General features: G+C 47.5%; 7 protein-coding genes across 7 annotated transcripts; 5 read left to right on the forward strand and 2 right to left on the reverse strand.

The window, feature by feature from the left end:
* Positions 1-394: 394 nt before the first annotated feature.
* On the reverse strand, positions 395-1,911 carry EURHEDRAFT_399430 (uncharacterized protein; the record flags this gene model as incomplete). Its single annotated transcript, XM_040779925.1, has 6 exons — positions 395-442; positions 545-880; positions 1,220-1,321; positions 1,354-1,682; positions 1,750-1,837; positions 1,864-1,911. 6 exons carry the CDS (start codon positions 1,909-1,911, stop codon positions 395-397), a joined length of 951 nt encoding a protein of 316 aa, XP_040642831.1.
* A 787-nt stretch (positions 1,912-2,698) lies between these two features.
* Positions 2,699-3,298, forward strand: EURHEDRAFT_129206 (uncharacterized protein). The gene has a single exon (XM_040777733.1). It carries the CDS (start codon positions 2,844-2,846, stop codon positions 3,246-3,248), a length of 405 nt encoding a protein of 134 aa, XP_040642832.1. The 5' UTR covers positions 2,699-2,843; the 3' UTR covers positions 3,249-3,298.
* A 25-nt stretch (positions 3,299-3,323) lies between these two features.
* On the reverse strand, positions 3,324-5,292 carry EURHEDRAFT_408396 (Ygr210 GTPase family protein). The gene is made up of 11 exons (XM_040780819.1): positions 5,172-5,292; positions 5,059-5,116; positions 4,986-4,995; positions 4,622-4,890; positions 4,475-4,568; positions 4,394-4,425; positions 4,132-4,343; positions 3,881-4,086; positions 3,655-3,834; positions 3,483-3,603; positions 3,324-3,435 (listed from the first exon to the last, which is right to left on the reverse strand). The coding sequence occupies exons 1-11, from the start codon at positions 5,205-5,207 to the stop codon at positions 3,409-3,411; spliced, it is 1,245 nt and encodes a 414-aa protein (XP_040642833.1). The 5' UTR covers positions 5,208-5,292; the 3' UTR covers positions 3,324-3,408.
* A 596-nt stretch (positions 5,293-5,888) lies between these two features.
* On the forward strand, positions 5,889-6,761 carry EURHEDRAFT_408400 (uncharacterized protein). Its single transcript, XM_040780820.1, has 3 exons — positions 5,889-5,949; positions 6,013-6,314; positions 6,365-6,761. The coding sequence occupies exons 2-3, from the start codon at positions 6,210-6,212 to the stop codon at positions 6,677-6,679; spliced, it is 420 nt and encodes a 139-aa protein (XP_040642834.1). The 5' UTR covers positions 5,889-5,949; positions 6,013-6,209; the 3' UTR covers positions 6,680-6,761.
* A 264-nt stretch (positions 6,762-7,025) lies between these two features.
* EURHEDRAFT_383318 (uncharacterized protein) lies at positions 7,026-8,450 on the forward strand. The gene is made up of 3 exons (XM_040779571.1): positions 7,026-7,063; positions 7,116-7,513; positions 7,565-8,450. Exons 2-3 carry the CDS (start codon positions 7,469-7,471, stop codon positions 8,267-8,269), a joined length of 750 nt encoding a protein of 249 aa, XP_040642835.1. The 5' UTR covers positions 7,026-7,063; positions 7,116-7,468; the 3' UTR covers positions 8,270-8,450.
* A 1,840-nt stretch (positions 8,451-10,290) lies between these two features.
* Positions 10,291-10,891, forward strand: EURHEDRAFT_447269 (YciI family protein; the record flags this gene model as incomplete). Its single annotated transcript, XM_040783660.1, has 4 exons — positions 10,291-10,484; positions 10,534-10,589; positions 10,643-10,806; positions 10,859-10,891. 4 exons carry the CDS (start codon positions 10,291-10,293, stop codon positions 10,889-10,891), a joined length of 447 nt encoding a protein of 148 aa, XP_040642836.1.
* Positions 10,892-10,999: 108 nt separating this feature from the next.
* Positions 11,000-11,188, forward strand: EURHEDRAFT_408405 (uncharacterized protein; the record flags this gene model as incomplete). Its single annotated transcript, XM_040780821.1, has 1 exon — positions 11,000-11,188. A coding segment is annotated over one exon (189 nt), but the record flags the coding sequence as incomplete, so codon positions are not given.
* Between the last annotated feature and the right edge of the window lie 775 nt (positions 11,189-11,963).

Here is an 11,963-nt window from a genome sequence, read left to right on the forward strand (position 1 = left end):
AGAAGCTGGGCCTGCCAGCGCTGCGCTATCTAGTGTGCGAAGGGGGTTCCTGCCCTATCTTCAAACAGGCCAAAGTTTACAAACATCTTGCGTTGTTGGTGAATGCCCGTACTCCGTGACAGGCGGTGCATCCGCTGGACTCTGTGGCAGAAGAAGATAATGATGGCTTGATGGAAGGCCCTCATGTGGTATTGGAGAATTAGCTTGTTGCCGTTGCTTAGTGGCCAGCTATTCACATGACGAATGGCGTCGTTTATGGACCATTCTAGGATGTCTTCTTCTAGCTGCTCCCAGGCTACTGTGAGATTAGTGCTTGTTATATCTTGCTCCTTTTGAGAGAGTAGTCGACAGGCTCGACGTAATAGAGCCAGCAGTTCTGGCGGAACCCAGTGGATTAGTTCACAGGAGGAATTGGCGGGCTCTTCACAGTGCTCGTCAATTGCTAAAGTTGATTCCAGCTCCTCAAGAAAGGCATCTGAACGGCCCTGAAGCCTTGTTTGGCTGTTTTCATTTGGAATCTCAGTGGATGCCACGTTACACATACGCAATGTCCCTTCTGCATAGGACGAAGAAAGAAAAAGATGCGATGCAAGGCACGGACAGTATGAGAGCTCTTTTTGTTTTTGGATGGGTGGTTCATATAAGTGACAATCAGACTCTCACATCCATCTGAATAAATCCCGCATGTCCTCGTGTCTCCAGAAATAACATCAACGGTAACCATAGACAGCATTGCCGCCAAATGTTCTTTGTATTCGGCATTTGTCGATGCAACGTCACGGGTACCGGCTGACTCGCGGAGGTACTTGACTGCCTGGAGACGGTGATTGAAGTGATTGAACGCTATTCTTGCCCAGCAGTTGGCGGCATTGCATTGGTCCTGGCATATGTATCAATTGTGCAGATTGTACGCACTGCACACAAGAACGGCGGAGAGAAGGGCCTTTCGTGTAAATGCTGACGTGCCTGTGATCTCCATTTCGCTACTACACTGGAAAGATCGGGCTAGGTGGAATTACCGCCAGGGTGTGTTTCCGTTCTCTAGTATACTAAATATTGGGAGGGCATGCTGGCAGTAGTGATCCAACAGAAGGCGAACTTGCACGGTCAGAAATGTCAGATTGAAAAGAATACGACTTCCCCCCAGCTCAGTTGTTGCAACCTGGTCTTGTCTAGTGAATTGGCCCTGACCATCTGGAAGCATTGCGTCAATTCCCACCTCTATTGCGAGGTTCTGCTCCACAGACGCTTCTAGTTCTGTCCCTGGCTTCTTGTTCAATCCATTCTCTATGACCAAACCACCCGACCGTTGCGCACCGGTCTGAGTTACCAGGGAACAACCACCCAGCTCACTGGCAGTGACTGGGACATGTTCTTCTTGGGATGACAGCCATTACCATCTCCTATATTCTCCGAAGAAACTGTCCCAAATTCGAATTCCAATTCCAGACATGAAACAGACAGACTGTCGGGAATTGGATCTAACAAACTATGTCTGTTCGAGCCCGGGTTGTCAGAGAAAAAATAATTATCCAGATCCTCCAGTCCTTTGTTTGGCTCACGGTCGATGCGAAAGACGGAAAAAGGGCCGCTGGGATACGTATGAGCTCCAGTTTCACTTTGTTCAACGTCACATAGAGCAGCATCCAACTGTGCATCGTTTAAGTGGTCCATCGTCGCAACTGCTCAACAAAAAACAATATGTTAGCAGCATACCCGAGAAACAAGAAAGGGAGGGAAGGTACTTACCAGGGAGGAGGCGCCGTTGCTGGAATCGACGTCTTGTAGTGTTAATATTGCCCCTCAAGCCCGGCCCACTGTCACCAGGCCCCAGCCACTGTAATCTAGTAGAGTAACCCTCACAGTCCAATCCTCGACGTGTTCATTGACGACAGCTGGGCTTTCTCTCATCACATTTCAACCTGCGCGAGCGACAGGTCCAGCAACCGGTAAATGTTTTTATCCTGGATTGATGCTGCATCGTTGGGGTCCCAATCATTGAACAGCCAATGCACGACCAGGAGCCGTCCTGCGCTAGTTATACGATAGTTAATCGTTATTTTCTATTGATCCTTTGGCATAATCAATGCTGGGGAAGCGGGAAAGAAAAACAGGACTTTTCGCATTGTTATCTAACGCCGCGGTATTATTTGAAAATGCGATAATAGCACCAGATTGTCCGTATGTAGCCCTATGTGATTGATAGTTTCTTAACAGAGTTCTTCCTTTATTACTCTGAAGAGTGCCTAACCCTATATTCCCCGGATGTATACTTTACCCGCTCCGCATCTGGCAGCGCCATAGTTAGTAGAGAGCCATGACGTAAGTGGATGTGGCTTGATGTGGCTTGATATGGCTACCAGGGTCTTTCCTTTTTCGTCAGTCTTATGTTCATAAATAGAACGGTTATCCCAATGAAAACCACGAAGATAGGGTATTGTACATTGTTACTATGTCTACTTTCTGAGAGGTTGGAGCTTACTGCCAGCTTCACAGCCCGGTGCCTTGCATTTGTAGTTTTTTGTATGCATGCCTACGTACACTGATGAGCTAATTGGAAGGAGCCGCGACAACACCCTGTATCCTATGTAGAAGGATAAAGAGTAATAGCGTACTTGATATTCTTTAGGAGCCAAGAGAATATCCAAATTTCCATCGCTCCGAGAAGTAATTGATCCACCCCGTACTATTGCAACATCGAAACGTCATACAGACGAGCTATATGTTCGACCAGCTTTAAAAGTAATTCTAGACACTAATCTCTATACAGCACCGTTATCACATATTCAACCTATATTCTACAGCACAGTACTCCGAAACAAGCAGAACAAGCAAACAGCAAAATGCCACTTCCCCGAAGCCGCATCACATCCCTCACCCACCTCTCTCACCTATGCCCAACCACCACAACCACCCTCACAACCACACCTCGATCGCAAACGCAAGCAACCCGCCCAATTTCCATAAGCGGTGCCTACAACAAACTCTTCAAAAAATGGCGCGGCATGCCCCCCCAGGAACACGCCGTCGACCGCACAAAGCACAACGCCGACACCACAGACCCCGAGACCAAAGCCTCTGGTCTCGGAATGGAAGAGCGAGATCGCAAGGAGGGCATTGCAGATCGGTCGCAGAGCCAGGCGACTACTGAGCGTGGGGGTTCGGGGTATGGGAGGAAGGCGAAGGAGGAGCATCCGAAGGCGCCGGAGCCGGTTATTGGCATGAATGATGAGAGGGCTCAGGTATGATTTCTTTTGTTTCTTTTTGGGAGGGTCTGGGGGTGGGCGGTATGCTGACAGGGCATAGAGGGGTCAATGAATTAAGGGGTTCAGTGGATTGGTCTATTCTATTGGATATGTACGAGTATTTTGCAATGTTTCATTATCAAGTCATCAGTGTACATAGTAGTTACCGCCCGGGTTTGAATGAGAGGACCTATTATTGTTAGCAGAGTTCAACATGGAAAAGAGCAGACAACGTACATCATGCTTTCCTACGGCCACAATCTCATCTTCAGACACCCGGGTACCACCAACACCCTCGACGTACGAAATGGGCACGTCGCCCATGACCTTTCGCGCAACATCACCCACTGTACTGTTTCTATTTGGAGTCAGTAGACAGACACATTCGGTGCAGCTGGTAGATACTCACTTCTTGACCAAAACGCAGTCCCGGAAAACAGCCGTCCCCGCACCAGACGAAAACGTGTGCAAGTTCCTGACCGGGAACACTGGCACCAAGCCCAGGAGTTCTGCTGCCCGCGAAAGACACTGTACAACACCAGTAGACCCGAAGCGGTAGAGGACCATATCTTTCATGTTCTCGACACGGCTAGTAAAGTCAGTAAGAGCATAGGGATGTGAGCGGGTGAACGCACGTCTTTAATTTCTCGTCCATCTCTTTCAGACCTCCACCATCAGGCTCGCCCATGTCGATGAGGTCTTCCCTTGTGTCTAGGAATTCGCTGCCTTCTACATATTTAATGTAGTTTTGCTTTGCTAACCTCCGGAGGAAGACTTCTGATACCGCAGAGCAGAGGACGATCGACTGAGGATCTTGCATCTTGGCGATTTTGCTGATGTTCTGTTTTTGTCAGCAATGCCATCGGCGCAGGATTAAGGAACGCACCTTATCTGAGTCGGGGTGGTCAATCTTGTTCAAGGCCAATACGGTGGGGAATTTCTCGTCGATGAATGCCCTGACGACCGTCTCAATCGTCTCGTCTGACCACTCATCAAGTGGCTCCTTCAACCCAATTTTATCCAGACACCGTATGACAGTTTGTATTGTGCTTCCGTAGCCGGAGAACTGGCCCTGTAGGGTTTCGGGTGCAGTCGCCTCTGTCTGGGTTAACAACCGGGATAAATTAACGGGAAGGTGGTTGGCTAACTGATTGCGACATGTCTTCTCTTGATAGAGCCCCTGGACTTTGTTAGTCTTTGCGACTTTCCCCCGATTTTGTAGCGCATACCATTTCTGCATCAAATTCCCCAACACCCACCGCACGATCTCAGAACGGAGCCAGTCGATATCTGCGGACGGGTCATATCCTCGTGTTGCCTTGCCTGAAAGCCAGTCTGTCAGCCCTGCGAACAATTCCTCCCCCAGACAAACTAACCTTCCGCGTCTGTTGTCCCGCTAACATCCACCACATGGATCAGAGCATCCGCATGACGCAGGTCATCCAAGAACTTATTACCCAAGCCCCGTCCTTCGTGCGCCCCGGGAACAAGACCAGCAACATCTAGGAGCTCAATAGGAACAGACCGCCGTCCCTCGAAGCAACCTCCATAATTCGGTTTGCACCTATCTGAGACATTGAATCGCTGGCATGCGCATTCTATTTGTAGGTAGCCAATGGCGCGCTGGGGGTCAATGGTGGTGAAACTGGTCGTGGATTAGAGATATGCAATGAAGCGAAGAATGCGACGTTCGACTGCGAGGTAGGGCGTGATCGAGGGTTAGACGAGATAGCGACTTACGGGAAGTTCCCTAATTGTGACATTTTGGTAAGCAATTGCGCATACATAAGCCGAGTAAATAGTCAGTACATACCAACTTTAGAACTAGCATCTGTCAAACTGTTAAGCGTCGTTGACTTTCCACTGGAAGGCTGTATATCCCTCTGGTCAGCGGCATGCGATAAGACCGAAGATGGACGGACAGACCTTGCCAACCAACCCAATCAAAGGATCGCGGGGCATTTTGAGGGTCAGGAATCAGGTGCAATGGGCACAAGAAAATATAACACAATTTAGAAAAGCCCTCGAAACTGCACACAGAGACGAGACAGCAGGAAAAAGCGTCTTCTGTGCCGGCGGGGAACGATTTTCTGCCGCTTTGAAAGGGGAGGCGGTGGGTCATTTTTAATGCATTTATGCAGACATCGCGACCTGAACTCCCATGCCAATGCTCGACGAGATGTAAGTGATTGCTCAATTTGGACTACAGATGCTCTATATCTAGTGGAAGCCTCAAGCTACCGTGGCACCCAAGAGTATCTCCGGAGCTGACAGGATGCCAAAAATTATGCCACCGTGACTGAACAGTACTCGTGGCGCGACTAAGGCTCCTTCGATAGGTCGATTGACTATTCGCCTTCCAATTGTCTACGAGCAAAGATAGGAACGAACACTAAGCTCTCTTCGCCATATTTAGGTGGACCCGCAACTGCGCTGGATGCAAAAGTGCCGGTATACCTGCGCCAATCGGCCAGCAACACCTGTTAACAATCCGGCGCGCACTGCAGAGCCATGATTGAGAGCTTCGGCCACAACGATAGCTTGAGTTCTGCCAATATCTGGAGCGCTGAAGGTGCAGTGGATTTACATAACCAACACACTGTGACGGGCCTATGATGTAGAGCCCCCCAATCGATTCTCCCAGCAAGCGATCACGATATTGCTTTCCAGAAACGATTGTTAATATCAATATGTTCATCTAGTGGTATTATTCCCTGTGTCTTGTCCCAGACGTGGTTATTGTGGAGTTGAAAACCAACTGGACCAGGCCTTGGATACTTGGAACTTGGAGACACGCATTTCGTCATTATGGCATTGACGCCCCAGCCATGGTTGAAATGAGCATATAAAAACGCCTCTTCTAACGCCTCCAGACAGCAGCATCATTCTAAATCTACAAATCTACATCTTTCAATCATTTTCTCTTGAACTTTCTAAGAACATCACACAATCACAACCTTCAGAATGACGAGCCACACCAACGTCCAGGACCTCCGGAAGCAGGAGACCCGTACTGCTCAGCAGCACAACGGCACAATCCCCAAGGATTCTGAAGTCTCCGCCTTGAAGGTGAGTTATACCCGCAACTCTGATATGTAAAAAGCATACTAAGATCTCAGTCCATGGTCAACGAAAACACCAACAAGTCCAAGGAAATTGAAAACCACCGGAGCAACCTGCCATTGCCCGAACAACCACCAACCGCTAGCGACTGGCAGTCCGCCGACCAGAGAACTGTCAACGTCGGCTCCGGAAGCCGTGAAGGTCCTCTCTCTGGTGAATACAACAGTGCTCTACGGGACCCTGCGACCGCATCGAGCAGCGTCAGAATCGACGGAGACGAATGGCACCGCAGCACAGCGCCGTCAGGCAATGTTGGACGCCAGGCGACGGAGAATCTGGATGGACTTCCAAAAGATGCTCTTTCTCGGTAGGGGGTTAGTTTAGATATCTAAGATATTGTATTTCTAGCATACTTTTGTGGAGCGATTGGGATAATGCAAGTTTTATGATTCATGATCTAAGATCATTTGCATCCGTACTCCGTAGCAGAGTAATTTCTATTCTAATATTGCCATATGTCCAGTACGATCGTTAGTAAAAATAGTCAAAGCATTTTTGTTGGTATATTCTATTTCATCTACTTAGGTCCTAATAAGATTATCACTTTCATTATCATCGCCGCCGTATACTCCGACCGTCTCAGGCTTAGTATATCACGTGACCATATTTCCAATTATATCGAAGCTGGCTAGAACAAATATGAAGCTTGACCCGAGTAGCTCAATGAATTCCACGGACCCAATAAGATACCCTAGGTATGCCCTTTACCACTACAGGGACACTCCGTATAATGACTGATGAACACAGATGATGTTGCTCGTCTGGCCATGACGTCAACCGACCATGTCTCTGCCCAGTTTGCGATCTCCAGCAACCCCGAAGAACCATGGCACAATAGCACCTTCTGTTTCCGGATATGGCTGGTTGGGTGCATCACACACTGGGAAACACTGTTGACGTACCTGGAAGCGTGCCACCGTCAATCTGACATCACCTGCAACATGCTGCTCCTGTCTTTGCCTATATAGCGTTGCCATCGCTCTCTATTCGCCTCTACATCTTCAATCATTCAGACAATCAATTCAGACTTGCAATAGCAAACCTATATCTACAACTACATAATATACCCAATACTTTACGAACCTCAAATCACAGCAATCATGGATCTCCAAGGACAGCCCATCGGTGCCTCCAGAAGCACTAAGGTGTGTATTTCATCTTTGTGCCGTTCTTGTATTAAAAACTAACGATAATAGGTCACTACCGACCCCCAAGCCTACCAGCAACCCATCAGCGAATCTTCCGGCCCCGTCCCTAACGACTCTCTCGCTGCCGAATCATCCACCCACGGCGGTGCCTTCTCTCAAAACCGCGGTGCCGAACCCCTCGGTGTATCTGGCACCCAATCTACCCTTAACAACACTAACACCTCTGGTGCAACCACACTCCCCTCAGCCGCAGTCGGCACCGCCCGTGAGAATCTCGACAGACAAGAAAAGTACCCCGAAGCTCTCGGCGGCCAGGGCAACTTCCCCGGCACCCACTTGGCCCAAGGCGGCTACACGGGCGGCCCAACAGCCGCAAAGCAGGGTCTGGACATCGGTTCTGGCCAGGGCTCTTCACATAAGGTCGGCGGCGGTGCTGGCGCCAGCGGAAGCGGCTACCAGAGCCAGTACAACGCGGGCCAGGCTCCCTCGTATGTGAGCGATGTAACCGAGCAGCTTGGAAACACGAAGCCGCATGGCAAGAACATCCAGGAGGGTGGTTTTGACAGCGACCCCAAGTACAACGCTAGCTTCAACAACCAGATCGGCAACAAGCAGGATCCTGGTCGGGCTGGTTTGAATGACCTCCAGTATCGGGTGGCTCAGAGTGGCCCCGATGCTGGTGGTGGTCCCAGACAGAAGGGTGTTGACAACCAGCAGCCCTACGACGCGTTGGAGCGGGATCAGCGCGCATAAAAGTGATTTGTTATGACGGGAATGATGAATTATGGTGTTTCAACTTATGAGCATGTTTCTTATTTCACTTTGGGATGCATTATCTGTATAATAGATGACTATTGAGACAAAACGCACATGTCTTAAAAATAAGTATGAATTGAATAGGGCGGTATGGTAAAGCATTCACCATGCAGGAGTCCGTGTTGCTCTGTAAGGTAAATTTGATGACTATGTTCGCCATACACCCATCATCTATTTTTGAAGACAAGAAATTCGTCATGTGCCTGAAATTGTTATGGATAACAGTCCCCATCCAGTATATCGCCCGGTCACAAAAAAGTCCATATAGACGCTGTGTTTTGAAAATAACCATTTGTAGGGATGCCAGGGCGACTTCGCAATACTCGAATCCTGTATAATTTGTCAAGATACAACAAGAATGGATACTGAAGAGCTGGAATTAGATACTGTAGCCGGGAGTGAGGGGTCTAGTAGGTCGAAAAGAAAAGAATGTGCTATTAGTGAAGAAAAGTATAAAGGGAGATAAACATATTGAGTGATTGATGGGATATAGGCCTATTATTGCAGGCTACATTTGCGTGGAGCTCACATGACAAGATCGTCCTTATAAGAGAGCAATGGAAATTGGAAAGTTATGAGTCAATCTATTCTACTACGGCCGTAGTTGATGGGGTAGAAATCCCCTTAGCCGACTTGGGAACCCTTTCAATTACGCCCGGAGTACTGACAAACATCCACGGGAGTGTTCAAGGAGCCGGAGTCCTTCAGGTAATCAGCACCACTGCTCAGAGCCATCACCCTCTGTAATACCCACTGCATCTCAAGCAGATACCAATCGGCAAGCGGCCATTCAACCGCATCATCTTTCTCAAAGCGGATGATAGTGCTAGTGTTGATAAGCTTACTTGTTTGAGAACTGTAGAATACCGGGTAGCTTCTAACGCAGTAATAAACCCCAAATCTGGGATAGAGGGTCTACGGTCTTTTGCCTCATGTTTGAATTGATTCGGCCAGAAGAAGCGCATTTTCAGTGCGTTCCGGTCGTCGGAAAAATAGATTGGTTATAGGGCAATGCACATTTTCCCCTAGAGCCGGTGGGCGTTTGGAGATAAGTGGAGGTTAGCACATGACTGGGGGTTTCTTTCAGGGCTGTTACTGCTCTCTCCCAGCGCTTGGCTGGATCAATTTTCCAGAAATATTGTAGGAATTCCCACAGGGCGCCGTGGAGAATGACAGTCGTATTGGACCAGAAAGTTGATGAATATATGTGTGCGATTTGGTTGCCCACTTCGACTTTGTTAGAATGCAGTTTTCTCCATCTCGTAGAAAGCACTGGATAAGTTAGCTTTATTCCAAATTATATGATGACGGTACTTGTTAAATGTACTATTTCCACTCCATTTTTCAAAGGTTTCCCTTCGTCATCATGCTCGAAGGTCGAAGCAATTCTTTTGACAGCCCTATACTATTCCTATAGCAGACAGCCATTAAAAAGAGATGAAAACCACATACATGTAGCAATCACTTGTGGTGGCAAGGGCCTCAATATTGTGAATGTGAACTTGTCGTGAGTTTGGATTCTCAGCTTGTTGGATGAGGGCTCTCAGCCTCTCGATGTCCGCGAGCCATATGCGGCGAAGAGAGTTGGAGAAAACTGTGCAAGATCTTCATCCTCGTGGATTTGCTGAATTAGTTTGTGACGCCCGGGTTTTGTGTATTCCGATAAAGTACCAGGAATGAGGGTCATACTAGAGAAAAATAGATAAGAAAATAAAAGAAAGACGATGTATTGAGTGACTATCCCCAACAGGCTACATTTGCCTAGGCTTCATGATATCGCATGAGAAAAATTTCCTTTTTCAAGTAAGTATAGTTAAAATACATCCAATTTATTATGCCTTAACGGGACGCCCTTCTGATGTCGATAAGCAACCTCCGCCGACTTTTGAATCACCCCGTATCTTTTTGATTGATATTCTGACCGGATCGAATAATTTCAAGGGATACATCTAAACACAATGTCAGCATCCTCATTCTGCGCTAGAAAGTCCGCTCTATTCACTACCTGGAATTACCTTTCTAGGGTAGAGTTCTCACCTATTCGCGCCGTTGGTCCTCGGACCATGGCTACGACTACTGGAAAAGCAAAGGAGTTTCTGTGCATTCTCCCGGATAAGCCTAATGCGCTTGATATTAGGAAGAAAGTCAGGGCGTAAGTCATGCGGATCGATTTCTTTTGACCTCTGACCCAACTATTGCAGAATCCATTACGAAGAAATTAAACCTCTTGTTGAAGCGGAAAGACTGGTTGCTGGTGGTGAGTTCCCTACTATATACGCTGCAAAAGTATATCGAAGCTTGTTGGTAAAGGTGCCATGCTCGACAAACATCTAGCAGAAGGTGAAGATCCGCCGTTCAAGGGCAGCATGATTGTCTACACCGGTGAAAGTGTAGAGGACGCCTGGGAGGCCATTAATGGCGACATCTATGCAAAAAGTGGTGTCTGGGATCTGAAGAGAGTTCAGATCATTCCTGTAAGTGCTTCCCCGGTATTGGGTGATGGAAGTTCGCTAATGACCTGTTAAGTATGTGTCGGCAATCCGCAAACCCATGCCTTGAGAGATCATTCTTTGATACAACTTGTACATAGTCTAGCTATACAACAGAAGCCAAACCAACCCAGATATTCATTCTGGCTGGGAGTTTCAAGACCTCGAATCACGACATGAGCTCGCGTCTATGACTAGACCTGGCTTTGGGCCGGGTTTGGGCCGAGTTTCAGGCCCATGGCCCGGCCCACAAGGCCCATGGATGGGCCGGGGGTCAGGTCAGCCCACCCATGGGCCAATGGGCCGGCCCATGGGCGGCCCACGAAATGCCCATTTGGCTCCCAAATTGCATAAAACTAATGCATAACTTGCTTACTTAGCTCGATAAAATACCATCGTTTTGTATACCATCTCTTAACTATGCTATTAATACCAAATTTACAAATGCCTTTTGATTGCAGAGATATATATTCATTGTATACAGTACTCATGTATTTCACCTAGCAAGACAATATCTTAAATATTTCCATCATATTACTATTTTCGTATATAAATCTAAGAGTTTAATACGGTCTGATTAAAATCATAATAACTACTTTATATAAGCATACAATATAAAAAAAGTGGCTTGATTGATATATATGAGCTGATCGCAGAGGTGAAAAAAAAAAAAGTTCAGATGGGGTTTTCAGCGGGGGGATGGCCTTACCCCCTGAATTTTGGGCCAATGGGCCGGCCCATGGGCCAGCCCATAGACCCATTGGATATTGTCCAATAAGGAGGCTTTTAGACCAGCTAATCTGAAGTCACATGTTTAGCTTTTAGTGCTGCTTGCATTTAGTTATACCTCATGCAATCTCATAAGTTAGTTGACTTGGTCTTCTATTTGATCATTTTTACATCTTACATACATTTACTGCCCTTCCATCCTAATGTCTCAACCATCTGAAACCTACCCCTTTCCCCTCATTGGGAGTGATGCTATAGATGATTTATCTTATCTCCAGTCTGAGAGTATTGCGCCCGAGCATTCTGCAAGTCAAATAACACCTGAGACCTCTTCTCTCCCTCCTATACCATCTACCTTAAAACGTAGCGAGGATCGCGCTATGACCTGGGTGATATATGAAGAAATGAACAAG

The sequence above is a fragment of the Aspergillus ruber genome, assembly GCF_000600275.1.
Source record: "Aspergillus ruber CBS 135680 unplaced genomic scaffold scaffold00002, whole genome shotgun sequence".
Taxonomy (NCBI): domain Eukaryota; kingdom Fungi; phylum Ascomycota; class Eurotiomycetes; order Eurotiales; family Aspergillaceae; genus Aspergillus; species Aspergillus ruber.